The following is a 15,078-nucleotide window of genomic DNA, read 5'->3' as shown; positions in this document are numbered from 1 at the left end:
TTAAACTTCCTCGGTGTCTTGTCGGCATTCTGGACATGTTGTTCCTCTATTAATGAGTGATGTACGTTGGCACATTTCCTCAAATATCAGAGCAGCTTCTGAAATGCTCTCCAGTTGAGTTTTAGGTAAATAAAAATGCATCCTATGGGTTGTGGTTGATTTTTGGACCATAGTGGCTTTTATCTACATACAACAGCGTGCATTTGTATAGAGCCTTTAATGTAGGGCAACATTAAAAAAGAAAACTTCACAGCAGCGTAATCTGACAAATTGACATCAAGGCGAAGGAGGTACGAGATGCAGTGGCCAACAGCTTGGTCAAAGAGATGAGTTTTAAGGAGCGTCTTGGAGGAGGAAAAGCGGTTTACGGAGGGAATTCCAGAGCTTGGGATGTAGACCACTGAAGGCATGGCCGCCAATGGTGGGGTGAAGGAAGTCTGGATGTACAAGTGGTCAGAATTGTAGGAACGCAGTGTTTTGAAGGGTTGGAGGAGTTTATACAGATGGCCTCCTCTTCCCTCTCCCCCCTCCCCCCAATTGGATTGAAATTTAAAATCCTCCTCATCTACGAATCCCTCTGTGGCATCACCGCACTTTCTGAAACCTTCTCAAGCCTTCTACCCCCCTCAAGTCCTCGGAGTCTGGCTTCCTGTGCACTTCCTCCACTCTGGTGGTAGAGCCTTTGGCTGCCTTGACCTGACTTTGGAATTCTCTCCCCAAACCCTGTGTACCTCCCTCCATGTTTTTAGAGCCTTCTGAAGACCTATGTCTTCAACAAAGCTTTCAGATACCTCCCCTACCCCATTCATAAAGGCTCAGTGCCTGCTCCCTTTCTCCTCTCTGTAGTGCTGTGGGACTTTTTTATGTTAAGTGTTCTATAATTGCTTGTTTCTGCTGGTGCTACTTTGTCTTTGCAGGGTATGAGTCTGCCTTTGTTCTTCGACAGTCCTTAATGCGAGTGTAGTTACATTTTAGTTTCAGGTGTCTGTTTCTTCCACTCCTGTCCCCAGTTTTTTTTTTCTTGACTCATTACAGCATTTCTCCACTTTGCTTTCTCCCCTGCCATGCACAATGTGAGAGCAGCGTTAGATCTGGCCTCGAAGCTATTTTTTTTCCTCTTGGGGTGCAATGTGATCAAGACTGATCAGAAATGTTAACAGGAGAGGTTGGCAAAGTGGGACAAAGAAAAGAATGCCAATCCCAACTGTGCAGCCTACCACCTCAGCACAATGTTCCAGTGGAGGATCCCTAATCCAAGTGCCAACCCAACATTTCTCCTCTTTACCATCCTCAAAATAACAGACATGTTCAGTTTGCATTTGAAGCATCTCCTAAAGTAAAGAGAAAGGAGCTGTAATTTAAAAAAAAAAAAAATCTGTTTATCAGAGTCAATATTCAGGCCAGAGAGCTGCAAAGTACCTTTTATAGGTAGATTAAGTGCTTGAGTTTGTGTTGAGTTACATTGGAGTAGTTTAGAAGTACAAAGGTGGAGAAGTCTAAGTGGGATGGGGAATTAAATTGGTGAGTTGGAACAAAGGAAACTCTCCCTCTCTTCACAGGATAGTGGACATGTGGAAAGGACTCAAAGTTGTTTTGGGATCAAGTAATACTTTTAAACGGAACTGAATTGCTATCTGCTGAGAAGGAGGATTGAAGGCAATAGAGACAAGGAAGGAACTTGGTGCTTCCTGAAGTAGGGGCATCTATGATGGAATAATTGTGCATAGGCTCTGGATGGAGTGCGCTTGATAACGTCACATGGCCTTTTCTTGCTTCAGTCTTTGTGTCCTTAAGACTGTAGAAGTTAAAGCAAAGCAATACTTTATTCACTTGTGAAGAATGGAAAATCTGAATTATATAAAAAAAAAAGTCATCCAGGGTTCTTCTTTGGCCTCCTTATCTCGAGAGACAATGGAGGTGCCTGGAGGTGGTCAGTGGTGTGTGGAGCAGCGCCTGGAGTAGCTATAAAGGCCAATACTAGAGTGACAGGCTCTTCCACAGGTGCTGCAGATAAAATTTGTTTGTCGGGGCTGTTACACAGTTGGCTCTCCCCTTGCGCCTCTGTCTTTTTTCCTGCCAACTGCTAAGTCTCTTCGACTCGCCACATTTTAGCCCTGCCTTTATGGCTGCCCACCAGCTCTGGCGATCGCTGGCAACTGACTCGTGATCAATGTCACAGGACTTCATGTCGCGTTTGCAGATGTCTTTAAAGCGGAGACATGGACGGCCGGTGGGTCTGATACCAGTGGCGAGCTCGCTGTACAATGTGTCTTTGGGGATCCTGCCATCTTCCATGCGGCTCACATGGCCAAGCCATCTCCAGCGCCGCTGACTCAGTCGTGTGTATAAGCTGGGGATGTTGGCCGCCTCGAGGACTTCTGTGTTGGAGATACGGTCCTGCCACCTGATGCCAAGGATTCTCCGGAGGCAGCGAAGATGGAATGAATTGAGACGTCGCTCTTGGCTGACATACGTTGTCCAGGCCTCGCTGCCGTAGAGCAAGGTACTGAGGACACAGGCTTGATACACTCGGACTTTTGTGTTCCGTGTCAGTGCGCCATTTTCCCACACTCCCTTGGCCAGTCTGGACATAGCAGTGGAATCATTTTCCATGCACTTGTTGATTTCTGCATCTAGAGACAGGTTACTGGTGATAGTTGAGCCTCGGTAGGTGAACTCTTGAACCACTTCCAGAACATGGTCGCCGATATTGATGGATGGAGCATTTCTGACGTCCTGTCCCATGATGTTCGTTTTCTTGAGGCTGATGGTTAGGCCAAATTCGGTGCAGGCAGCCGCAAACCTGTCGATGAGACTCTGTAGGCACTCTTCAGTGTGAGATGTTAAAGCAGCATCGTCAACAAAGAGGAGTTCCCTGATGAGGATTTCCCTTTCCGTACTTTGGACTTCACTCTTAGGCGGGCAAGGTTGAACAACCTGCCCCCTGATCTTGTGTGGAGGAAAATTCCTTCTTCAGAGGACTTGAACGCATGTGAAAGCAGCAGGGAGAAGAAAATCCCAAAAAGTATGGGTGCGAGAACGCAGCCCTGTTTCACACCACTCAGGATAGGAAAGGGGTCTGATGAGCCACCATGTTGAATTGTGCCTTTCATATTGTCATGGAATGAGGTGATGATACTTAGTAGCTTTGGTGGACATCCAATCTTTTCTAGTAGTCTGAAGAGACCACGTCTGCTGATGAGGTCAAAGGCTTTGGTGAGATCAATGAAAGCAGTGTAGAGGGGCATCTGTTGTTCGCGGCATTTCTCCTGTATCTGACGAAGGGAGAACAGCATGTCAATGGTCGATCTCTCTGCTCGAAAGCCACACTGTGCCTCAGGGTAGACGCGCTCCGCCAGCTTCTGGAGCCTGTTTAAAGCGACTCGAGCAAAGACTTTCCCCACTATGCTGAGCAGGGAGATTCCACGGTAGTCATCCAGGGTTATAGTCCTTTAATTGAAGACTTAAACTGAGCCTTGTTTCTCTGGTGACTAACAGCTGAAATCTGCTGGAACTGAAGCTTTGATCGAAAGCTGGTGGTGTTGTCAACATTGCTGTTAGAATCACTGTTTTATTCAGCCTGATCTAACCTCCTTAAAGATGTTACACAGAATGTTCCTGGTTTAATCCAAGAAAGCCATTGTTGTTAGAATTAATGCTTTACTCTTATATGCTTGTAATGTGAAATTATCTTTCTTCTCTAGACAATAATGAAGATGCAACAGTCAATCGCATCACGTAAGTGTAATCTTACCAAGCTCAATCTCTCACTTTAAACTTCACTTCACTATGACGTGAATTTGGTTGGTATTGTTGATCTGGCATGGATGTGCCTAAAGCAGGAGCTCTGGGAACTACTTCCTCAAGCCACAAATTTTGTTATAATGACTCAGTGTTGTAATTTGGTCCCAGTCAAACTGATGACGTCTAAAACGTGCTCGTCAATTGAACTTTGTATCTGTCAGTGATAGTGTGGTGTTAATGCCAGCCTATACCTGCCCTTTATGCAGCCACAAAGTTAATTCATACAATTATCCAGTTATCTGGGTGGTTGTGTTACCGGACTAGTAATCCAGAGAATGACAGTTCAAATTCCACCATGGTCATTTGAAAATATGAATTCACTTTTTAAGTGACCAGGCAGCTGTTTGTCATTTTTTTTAAAAAAGAAAAACATCTGTTGGCAAATTTCCTTTTAGGGAAGGAAACCTGCCATTCTATGCTTGGTCAGTTCCACACCAACGTACAGACTTGCTGGACCAAATGGCCTCTTTCTGTGCTGTACTATTCTATGACTCTTAACTGCCCTCTGAAGTGACCTAGCAAGCCACTCAGTTGTATCAGAACCACTACAGCAGTTTAAGAAGGCTCACCACTACCTTCTCAGGACAATCAGGGATGGGCAAAAAGTGCTGGCCTTGCCAGAGACATCCACATCCCAAGAATGAATGAATAAAACTTAGCCAAAGTCCTACAGAAGATCTTTGGAATGTTATCAATGAAGGATTCGTACTTCTCCGTACCCCTCCATGTTTTGACATGGTTGGCATTACAGCTTGTGTATTATAATATTATAGGGGAGGCGGTGGCGTACTGGTATTGTCACTGGACTAGCAACCCAGAGACCCAGGTATTTCTCTGGGGACATGGGTTCGAATCCCACCACAGCAGAAGGTGGAATTTGAATCCAATTGAATAAATCTGGAATTTAAAGCTAGTCTAATGATGACCATGAAACCATTGTCGATTGTTGTAAAAACCCATCTGGTTCACTAATGTCCCTTTCGGGAAGGAAATCTGCTGTCCTTACCTGATCTGGCCTACATGTGACTCCAGATCCACAGCAATGTAGTTGACGCATGCCCTCGAAATGGCCTAGCAAGCCACTCAGTTCAAGGGCAATTAGGATGGGCAATAAATGCTGGCCTGGCCTGCGATGCCCACATCCTATTAATAAATAAAACAAAATAAGCTAATATTTATTTTGGCTACAAAATTGCTGTATTTGTGATGCAATAAATGTTGAAAATCTTTGTTTATTAAGCAAAAGCTAAGAAAGCAGCTGGTGCCAACTGTCTAGAAATCTAGCCAGTTCTTTCTCTGAGCACGTGAAGTGTTTGACTTGACTGTGTTAATAGCCACTTGTATGTGGGGAGGGACAAAAGAATTTGTATTAACAAAGCATCTTTCACATCTTCAGGACTTTACAAAGTGCTTCAACACCCAATGAGTTACATTTGCAGTGTAGTCACTTGTTTTGTAAGCATTTAGATGTGAATGCCATAGTGTTCTTGTACCTTGAACTGGATAATGCGTTATCTCATTGTCTCTGTCTGCTACCATGGTGTTCAGAGGATTATCTACATTGTTTGAAATGCTGAGGAGTCCCTTTTTAATCTAGTCAGGCAGTATTCAGAGAAATATGAAACTAGCTACTTCCCCCCCCCCCCCCCCCCCCCCCCGCAACCAGGGAAGGTGGTTCCAGTGCTATATGGAGCGCTGCTGAATGCAAGCACACATGACCGGCTCCCCGCATTTGTTCTCCTGGAACATGCGGCCTTAACCTGTTGGTAGATTCAGAAAACAGGCATTTTTGTGGCTCCTTTTGGCAGTTGGCTTTCTATGCAGTAGTAGTCATATTTCGGAGTGCAGTTGAACGCAAGAGAATAGGGGAATCTGCGCCAGCTGCCTTTCGAAAAAAGGAACTGAGCTCTGTCTCAGTGCACCACATCTGAGCCACGTGCTTGTTCAATGGAAGGTGTTTATCTATTGGTGTGATGTAGATTCAACAACTTCTAGAAAAATGCAACAGAACACACACATGCCTAATGGTAGCCTCTTTTTTTTTAAAATAGATTATGGATGTGCACATTCACCCTTGCAGTATCTGCTGGTGCGGTGTTCCTTCTTCCGTTTTCAATTATTAGCAATGAAATCCTGCTTTCATTGCCAGAAAACTATTACATGCAGTGGTTGAACGGTTCCCTTATTCATGGTGAGTAAATGGAAGCTCAAATAGCAATGTTGTCCAGTTCTAGGTAATGTATAAGATTGGCAAGGCTGCAGAGATTTGTTGTTAGCTGTGATAAGGCAGCACATTTAATAAAGAACTACATTCTCGAGTGAAAGATGAAAAATTTCAAATACAGTGCCAAGCTTCAGCCCTTTACCAGCTTGCTATTTGCAAATGGAGATTTGCAGAGGTTATACTAAAGTAACAACTGGTTGTGGAGTGGTGGTTTGACTGTAACTGTGGAGTAGGACAGAGCCCCAGAGAATTGACAATTTGGGAGATTGTAATGAGCTTTTAAAAAAGCTAAATTAGAGGGGAAACTTGCCAGTTTTGTACAGTATAGTTTTAAAAAAAAAATCAAGGCCACTTATCTGCTACAGTTTTTCTTTTTTTCCAAAACCCCTCCACTCCTTGTACAAGAGTAGAACAGCTGATGAGAGCAACTCTTGTAAGTTAGCTGATTTTTAGCTGAGGCAGTAATTAGGGTGGTACATTTGGTATCTGTCTCATGGCTGAAGAGGAGAAAATGAACCAGGGTTCCTAGTGCTGATCACTTGCCAGCAACTCTGCTAAAGGTGTGTGAGAATTTGTCAGATGGTACTCGCTGTGCAGACTCTCAAAGAATGGCCAATGGGAGCAAGGTATTGGAGGGTGCCGAGGACGCATGGAGCTATATGCCCCCAAGTGTCAGCAACTTAAACGACGAGAGAAAATTAGCAACAGAAAATCTCTACCGAGGAATGTGCAGAACTGGAATGACTGTTTCAGTCTAATTGGCTGGCCAGAGAATTCAGAACCAAATCCACTGCTCACTAAGTGTATTCCTCATTTTAATTTTTATTTGCCACATTTCTGTCTACCTGATATTGGGCTGAACTCTAATTTGAATCATTAATGCTGCTAGAAGTATGAATGTTTTTGGACCTGAAAAGCAACACTTTCTTTGAATTTGGGTTGTTAGCTTTTTAATTTAAGTACTTTCTGTACTTTTCAGCAATGAAACCGATCCTGCAGAAGTGAAAAAGTTGCCATCTAGTGGTGAAATAGGGTAACCCTCAAGCGCAAACAATTACTAGCTTTGAGAAAAGTGGCCATGTTTTCATTCATGTTTGTCTTGCCCTGTGTCGTCAAAAATCTCGACTCGGGCATATTTTTCCTCCTCCTTCACACTTGAACTTCCTTTTGTCATTCAATGCTGAGCTTTTTCTCATTCTGTAGTGTAGGGATCAGTCACATACAGTGCCTAAAATGCTGGATATAATTGGGGTTGTCAACCCTCCAGGATTAACCTGGAGTGCCCAAAGTATCAAAGATTAATTTCCAGGACACTGTTGCGAGCAACCCGGGAGAAAAATCTTTTGAGCATTAGCAAACATTTTTTTTCCAATTTCTTTGGGCATTTTTGTTTTGGTTATTAAAATATTGGCGATTTGCCAGGGGCTGTTTGGCAGTCAAAAATCATCCAGTCGGCTAATTAAGTCTGTTTGCTTTGCAATTGGTGCGGTAAGGGAGTACACTGAGAGGGTGGATGTTTAAGGTCATGTGTTGAAATTTCCAGGAATACACCCAGCCAGAGTTGGCAACCTGAGATTCAATTCAAATGAAGTGATGGAAATTTGAAAGACTTCGTTTAGTTTAGTTTAGAGATACAGCACTGAAACAGGCCCTTCGGCCCACCGAGTCTGTGCCGACTATCAACCACCCATTTATACTAATCCTACACTAATTCCATATTCCTATCACATCCCCACCTGTCCCTACCACCTACCTATACTAGGGGCAATTTATAATGTCCAATTAACCTATCAACCAGCAAGTCTTTGGCATGTGGGAGGAAACCGGAGCACCCGGAGGAAACCCACGCAGACACAGGGAGAACTTGCAAACTCCACACAGGCAGTACCCAGAATTGAACCCGGGTCGCTGGAGCTGTGAGGCTGCGGTGCTAACCACTGCGCCACTTGTAAAGTTGAAGTCTACAGCTGCAGAGGATGAACATTATTTCCTTGAAATGGCTTTCTTTTATCTTCCAATAGAACTTGTGTTCCCAGTTGGCATTCAGTGACGGTTCTAGTGGATATTTCCGATAATTAAGCTTCTTTTGACTATCTAGCAGTAACACTGGCTGTAGTAGCCAATTATTATGCAGCAGAGGTATTCAAAATTAGTCAGGTGTTAACCGAGAAATCTCCAGAGAATTTAATTGTCCTCTCTCTCTCTCTCTCTATTTTCCACCCCCCCCCCCCCCCCCCGACCCCCTTGCAGGCCTGTGGAATCTTGTTTTCCTCTTCTCCAACGTCTCTCTGGTGTTCCTGATGCCTTTTGCATACTTCTTCACTGAATCGGAGGGATTTGCTGGCTCAAAAAAGGTAAGAAGGGATTTTTTGGTGTTGTAGAAAGACCTGGAAGATTAGCGGTAAATGATTGAATATAATCAGAATTAAAATTATCACTGTAAAATGGGATGGTATGGGTTGCTTTCTGCAGTACAATAACTCTGGTCATTGAGTAGAAAGTGCAAATATCCCAAGATGAGTGAAACCTGAATAAGCCCTCCCCTCCAAACTTAGCTGGAGAAGTATTCTATGCGAGGGCAGAATTTGTACAGCTCTCAAACGAGCAGAAGGTGGTTCTCATGGGCAAGTTGAACTCTGAGGGCATGATGGGAGAGAAACTAGAGAAAGATGTGAGTTTAGGCCTAGGGTGGTGGGGAGGTTTGGCTTGGTGGGCTAGAGGAAGGGAGGGAAGTGGCAGAAACAGCTGAATGGATGCTCTCAATCTTAATGACAAAAGTCTATAGCTCCTGTTGTTAGAGATGAGAATGGAGAGGGTATTAAGATAGTTGGTAGGGTCGAAGAGATGCTGGGGGTTATCTTTGATCCTGGAATAGTGAACAGTTTTGATAACAAGAGGAGAGTAGGACCAGGTAGTGCTTTGTTCCAGCTGGATCTCGCAATGAGTGGCTAAACCATCGTATGAGGTTGATACAAAAGCAAAATACTGTGGATACTGGAAATCTGAAACAAAAACAATGCTGGAAATACTCAACAGGTCTGGCAGCATCTGTAGAGAGGAAGTTAACTTTTTATGTCGATGACCTTTCATCAGAACAATGTGGTTGATAGTTTCTTGTCAGGCTTTGAATTTGCTGACTGAGATAATTCAGTTTGTTGGCATGTAGTCTATTTTGTTATTAACTAAAGTTTTGAATTAATGAACTGTTTTGACAAATCTCAGGTCAAATCTTGGACTTTTCTGATTATTTTATGTAAACAATTGATTGGACTTGAGCTCATCAAGTGCCAAGTTATCTTAAATAGTCCATTCACAATGACATGTTTTTTAAAAAAACAATTAAAGCAGACACTGTTGAGAATGTTTGTTTGTTTGTCTAGTGTTCTTTTAGTCAAGAAGTTTAATGCTCTTAAATTTCTCCTTTTCCCCAATTTAAGTAATTTTAAAGGAGGAGAAAACTTTTATTTTAAATCCACTATCTTGATGGATGTGTTTGACTGGGGTCTTTTGGCAGTGGCTAGTTGTGTAACCCAGGTAGTTTCAGCTCTCCATTATCATCTGTCATCTATCATTGAAGATTTTCATACTCTTTCATTGACTTGCTGTGTACTGTGGCTGTGCCACCCATTTGCAGGTTATGGACTCTTATCAGCTAATTCAAGGATTAGCTTATCTGTCTATTGATGGCATTTCCTTTAGCGAGGATTCCACTGCCCTCTTCCAGGTACTCATCCAGCTGAAGCCATTGGCACTTTCTGCAGATGACCATGTCAATTGACCAGCACTCTGCATTGACTGGACACTGGTAGTACTGACTACTGTCATTCTAGTTGCTGGTTTTAGCATCTCACTTGACTTGTTTCAGCTCAAATATGGTCAGTTGGGTGGAGTTGTCCTTCTAATACACAGGAACCCAGTCTTAAAGATGTACTTTTTCCACAGGGAATTATGGCTCGAGTTTATGAAACATTTGTTGTCCTCTTTCTTCTGACCCTTCTGGTTCTGGGGATCGTGTGGGTGGCATCTGCAATTATCAATAACGATGCAGCTAGCAGAGAATCTCTGTACGGTGAGTTTCTTTTGAAAAGCTAAAGGGACTTAGGAACATAGAAACACGAGGAGGCCATTTTGCCTCTTGAGTCTGTTCCACCAATCAGTGAGATTAAGTCTGATCTGTGACCTAACTCCATACACCTACCTTTGCCCCGTATCTCTTAGATTTTTGTTGGCTAAAGGTATTATCAATCTTGGATTTAAAAATTAAGAGTTGGTCCAGCATTATTTGCTGTTTGTGGCAAAGAGTTCCAAACTTCTCCCACCCTTTTGCGTTAGAGGTATTTCCTGGTTTCACTCCTGAAAGGTCTGGCTCTAATTTTATCTACACTATCTGTTCCCGTTAATATCTTAAACTTCAATCAAATCGGCCCTTAATCTTCTAAATTCCAGGGAATATAAACCCTAGTTTGTGTAATCACTCCTGGTAATTCAACCCTTGGAATCCAGGTATCATTCATACTCTATACTCCCCCAAGGCCAATATATCCTTCCTAAGGTATGGTGCCCAGAACTGCTCACAGTGCTCCAGATGTGGTCTAACCAGAGCTTTGTATAGGCAAAGCATGACTTCTACCCCCTTGTATTCTATTCCTCGAGATATAAAGGCCAGCATTCCATTGGCCTTTTTGATTATTTTCTGTCCCTGTCCACGACTTGGTGACCTATGTCCCTGCATCCCTAAATCTCTTTTGACCTCGATTGTTTCTAGCTTTTCACCATTCAGAAAGTACCCCGTTCTATCCTTTTAGGTCCAAAGTGGATGACCTCATTTCTTTTTAATTCGTTCATGGGATGTGCGAGTCACTGTCTAGGCCAGCATTTATTGGCCATCCCTAATTGCCCTTGAGACGGTGGTGGTGAGCTGCCTTCTTGAACCGCTGCAGTCCATGTGGGGTAGGTACACCACAGTGCTGTTGGGAAGGGAGTTCCAGGATTTTGATCCAGTGACCGTGAAGGAACGGTGATATAGTTCCAAGTCAGGATGGTGTGTGACTTGGAGGGGAACTTGCAGGTGGTGTTCCCATACATCTGCTGCCCTTGTCCTTCTAGGTGGTAGAGGTCGTGGGTTTGGGAGGTACCTACATTGATATCCATTTGCCACAGTTTTGTCCATTCACTTAATTTATCAATATCTGTTTGTTTGTAATTTTATGCTTCCATCTACGCTGCTTATAATGCCATTTATCTTTGTGTTATCTGCAAACTTGAGTACGTGGCTTTCTATCCCATCAGCTAAGTCATTGCTGGAGAAGGCGTAGTAGCAAAAAGTGCAAATTGTATTTTTTTTTTTTTTTAAACTTGTTATAGTATCTGCACAGGGTTGGAGAACTTGTAGGTCTTGCAGTCCTAACAGAGTTTGGAAGACCACTTCATGCCTCCTGTGGTCCTGTTATTTTGGAATGGAGCTTTACACTTCCTTGTGACTGGGCCTTTCCAGCTGTTGCAATCAAGGAGAGTCTAAAAGCTGAGAATGGAGGCCCTTCTCCAGCTGTTCCATTCTTGTTGAGTCTATATTCTAACTATGTCTCTTTTTACCAACAGATCTTTGGGACTATTACCTTCCATACCTGTACTCCTGCATTTCTCTATTTGGAGTTCTGCTTCTCCTCTGTGAGTAACTCCTAGGATAAAATGATGGCCTGTGCTGCCTTGGATTGATATTACTCATGAAAATTAGGAGAATTTAAAAACACTTTTTTTTGCATGTTTATATTATCCAGATTGCTTAAGTAGCCCAGTACTTAAATTCAAACTGTTTGTAAGTTGTATACTTGGGCAAGTGTGAATTTTGAAGTTTGTACATGCATGCTCTTGACCAGTGTGAGGACAGAGCTTTGCTCAAACAGATTTAATGTGGGAAGCAGACTGAAGCTGTTGACCATACAACTGGAGCAGAACTGGCCAAACTTGTCATGTTTAACTTGCCCCTTTTTTAATTTGAACCTTGGCACAAGGAAGAGAATATTGAGGTTTGATTTGCCTCTTTAAGCAGCCAGTTCTTTGATCTTTGTTTGATTATTGTTTTACTATGATTTTTCTGAAATGAGTCTTATTATACAACATTTCATTGATTCGGTGTGTATCTATCCTTTTTCTTTACAAAAAAAAAAATGGAAATGTCATAGAATACTTTAGTTTTAATTTTTAAAATCAATTTAGTCATTTAATAACTTTCTCCCCTACTTAAACATCTGTGAAGTGCGCGAGATGTTTATCTACGCTCAAGGCACGCAAATTGTTGGTCATCATTGCTAATGCAGTTAACCATCTACTGCTTTTAAAAGCTACAGGTTTGTGCAGAATTAGGCAACGGAGAAGGGATTTAAAACTGTCTGATTTCACCAGCATTCAACTAGAATGTAGAAATTGCATAGGTTTTTGATTTCCAGAATTAACTTGTTTCCTTCTCTTCACAGTGTGCACTCCTTTTGGTTTGTCCCGTATGTTCACTGTCACTGGGCAGCTACTTGTGAAACCCAGGGTAAGGAATCTTATTTTCCAACCACTCAGCATCTACGGTAATGTTGTATAATTCCAACATTTCCCTGTTCTTCTCAATAGGCTGGTTCTTACTGGAATGCACTTCCATGAGTCTCAGCAACACTCTGATATCTCTCTCCAGTTTCTGTTCTTTCTGTGAACTGAGATAATGTCAGTAGGATGTCTAACCATTGCAGTCAAGTCTGGCTTTGTGTGCACACCTGCACTTAGCAACAGGCAGCCACTGGACTGTAATCAGGAACAAGAATGCAATCTGATTTTCATTTCGGTGCAAGGGCATTGCAGCACTCCCAATCCCAATTGTAGCCTAACTGCGATGGTCTAAATTACAACAGCAGTGAGCAACCAAATGTGAGACCTTTTTAATCCTGTCCTAGTATACACAACCTTGTGCATTTACCCACTGTCACTGAAGGAGCTCCAAAAAGAATTGCATCCTCAAATTTCCTAAGTGTTCATGTATACTTTCAGAAACTTAAGGTGTCACTCATGGCTCCGTGGTAGCACTTGCCTATGTGTCAGAAGGTTGCGGGTTCAAGCTCCACTTCAGAGACTTGAGCGCATAATCTCGGCTGACACTTAGTGCAGCACTCCTTCAGTACTGGCATTCATCAGAGGTGCTGTTTTTGGATGAGACATAAATCCGAGGTCCCATCTGCTCTATCTATCGGGTGGCACTATTTTTTTGAATGGTAGAGGTGGTGTCCTGGTCGATACTTATCCTTGACAAACATTATTTTTTTTTAAAATGGTCAAAATTATCTCATTGCTGTTTGTGGGACCTTGCTGTGCGCTAAGTGACTGCTGCATTTCCTACATTACTAACTTCAAAATGCCTTCTTGTGTTGCGAAGCCATTTGGGATGTTCTGAGGTCATGAAAGAAATTATAGAAATACAAGGTTTCTTTCTTTCTTTATCTTTATGCCAGAATGAAAGTTTTGAAATCGAGCTTTAATAGCGTGTTTATACTTAGTTAACTGTACCTCTAACATCAGCAATAAACGGAATATAAATAAAGGCATTTATGCTGTTGGAAGAAGCAAGCATTCCCATGCAGGTATATGGTTGTTTTAAAGTGGATCCTGTTGCTTCAAGAAGCAATTGTCCAATATAAGTGCAGCATTAAAAGAGTCATGTGAAAACTATTTTATTTTTGATCAATGATGACTCTCCCCTTTGTCCCTTTCCCTGAAGTTCATCCCTCATGGTATGTAGGAGAGGTAGTGTCTAATTTTATTTTGAGGTGGATGAACTGCCACTGACTTGTCATGCTGCTTGTCCAATACCCAGTATTTGATGAGCAAAATTTTCTCCAATTAAATATTATCGATTATTAATTAAATAACCATCATCTTAGGCCCCCACCACAAACACTGTTCACTAACCACTGACTTCTTCCTCCTCCCTGGCCATTAAGGCTGAACCACATGTTTGCAACTTCACCGTCCTATTTTGACTCTGAGCTGAGCTTTCGACCCCTTAGCCTCTCGATCACCAAGAGCACCCGCTTCCACCTCTAATATCGCCAGTCTCCACCCCTGCCTCAACCCATCACTTGCTGAAACCCTTATCCATACTCTTGTTACCTGTTGTTAGGCTCAACTATTCCAATGTTCCGAAGAAGGGTCACTGACCTGAAACGTTAACTCTGCTTCTTTTCACAGATGCTGCCAGACCTGCTGAGTGGTTCCAGCATTTCTTGTTTTTATTCCAATGCTCTGTTGGCCGGCCTCCCACCCTTCATAAACTTAGGCTCATCCAAAACTCTTCTGCTTTTACCCAAACTCTCTCCAGGTTCCATTCGCCCATCACCCCTGTGCTCACTGACTTATGTTGGCTCCTAGTCCAGCAACACATCAGTTTTAAGATTCTCATCAATGTGTTCAAATCCCTCCATGGCCTCCCCACCCCCATCTCTGTAATCTCCTCCAGCCTTGCAACCCTCCGAGATATCTGTGCTTATCTAATTTTGGCCTCTTGAGCAACCCCCATTTTAATCACTCCACCATTGGTGGCCATGTCTGCAGCTGCTTGGGCCCTAAGCTCTGGAATTCCCTCTCTTTACCTCTCCACCTCACTTTCTTCCTTTAAGACACTCCTTAAAATCTGCCTTTTTGACCAACTGTCCTAATATCCCCTTATGTGGCAATGTTAATTTTTGTTTGATAACGTTCCTGTGAAGCGCCTTGGGATATTTTGCTATGTTCAAGGCGCTATATAAATACACCTTGTTGTTGAAGGGCAAGGGAATACTGGGGAGAGGATACATTATTCCTTTACTTTTTTGTTTTTAGCTTTTGGAGGATCTGGATGAACAGCTCAACTGTACACGATTTGAGGAGGCTGCTGTGGTGCACAAGCTAAATGGTATGCAGAAAAAGTTCTTGCCTACAGTAATAGAGTATGTATGACACCTTTGTACATTACCATCAATGATGGAACAAAGAACAAGAACATTAATGATTTGGAGGAAAGTATAGGTGGACTGATT

At 42.7% G+C, this 15,078-nt stretch overlaps 1 protein-coding gene across 1 annotated transcript in view; it reads left to right on the top strand.

Annotated features, from left to right (window-relative positions):
* lmbr1l (limb development membrane protein 1-like) overlaps nt 1-15,078 on the top strand; it is a 63,730-nt gene that overhangs the window by 27,631 nt on the left and 21,021 nt on the right. Inside the window, exons 3-9 of the mRNA XM_068024876.1 lie at nt 3,705-3,738; nt 5,856-5,995; nt 8,279-8,382; nt 9,971-10,097; nt 11,627-11,695; nt 12,502-12,566; nt 14,882-14,954. Coding sequence (XP_067880977.1) covers nt 3,705-3,738; nt 5,856-5,995; nt 8,279-8,382; nt 9,971-10,097; nt 11,627-11,695; nt 12,502-12,566; nt 14,882-14,954 — 612 coding nt within the window. The remainder of the gene's footprint in view (nt 1-3,704; nt 3,739-5,855; nt 5,996-8,278; nt 8,383-9,970; nt 10,098-11,626; nt 11,696-12,501; nt 12,567-14,881; nt 14,955-15,078) is intronic.

The sequence above is a fragment of the Heterodontus francisci genome, chromosome X, assembly GCF_036365525.1.
Source record: "Heterodontus francisci isolate sHetFra1 chromosome X, sHetFra1.hap1, whole genome shotgun sequence".
Classification (NCBI taxonomy): Eukaryota; Metazoa; Chordata; class Chondrichthyes; order Heterodontiformes; family Heterodontidae; genus Heterodontus; species Heterodontus francisci.
This window is presented reverse-complemented; position numbering and strand designations above follow the sequence as displayed.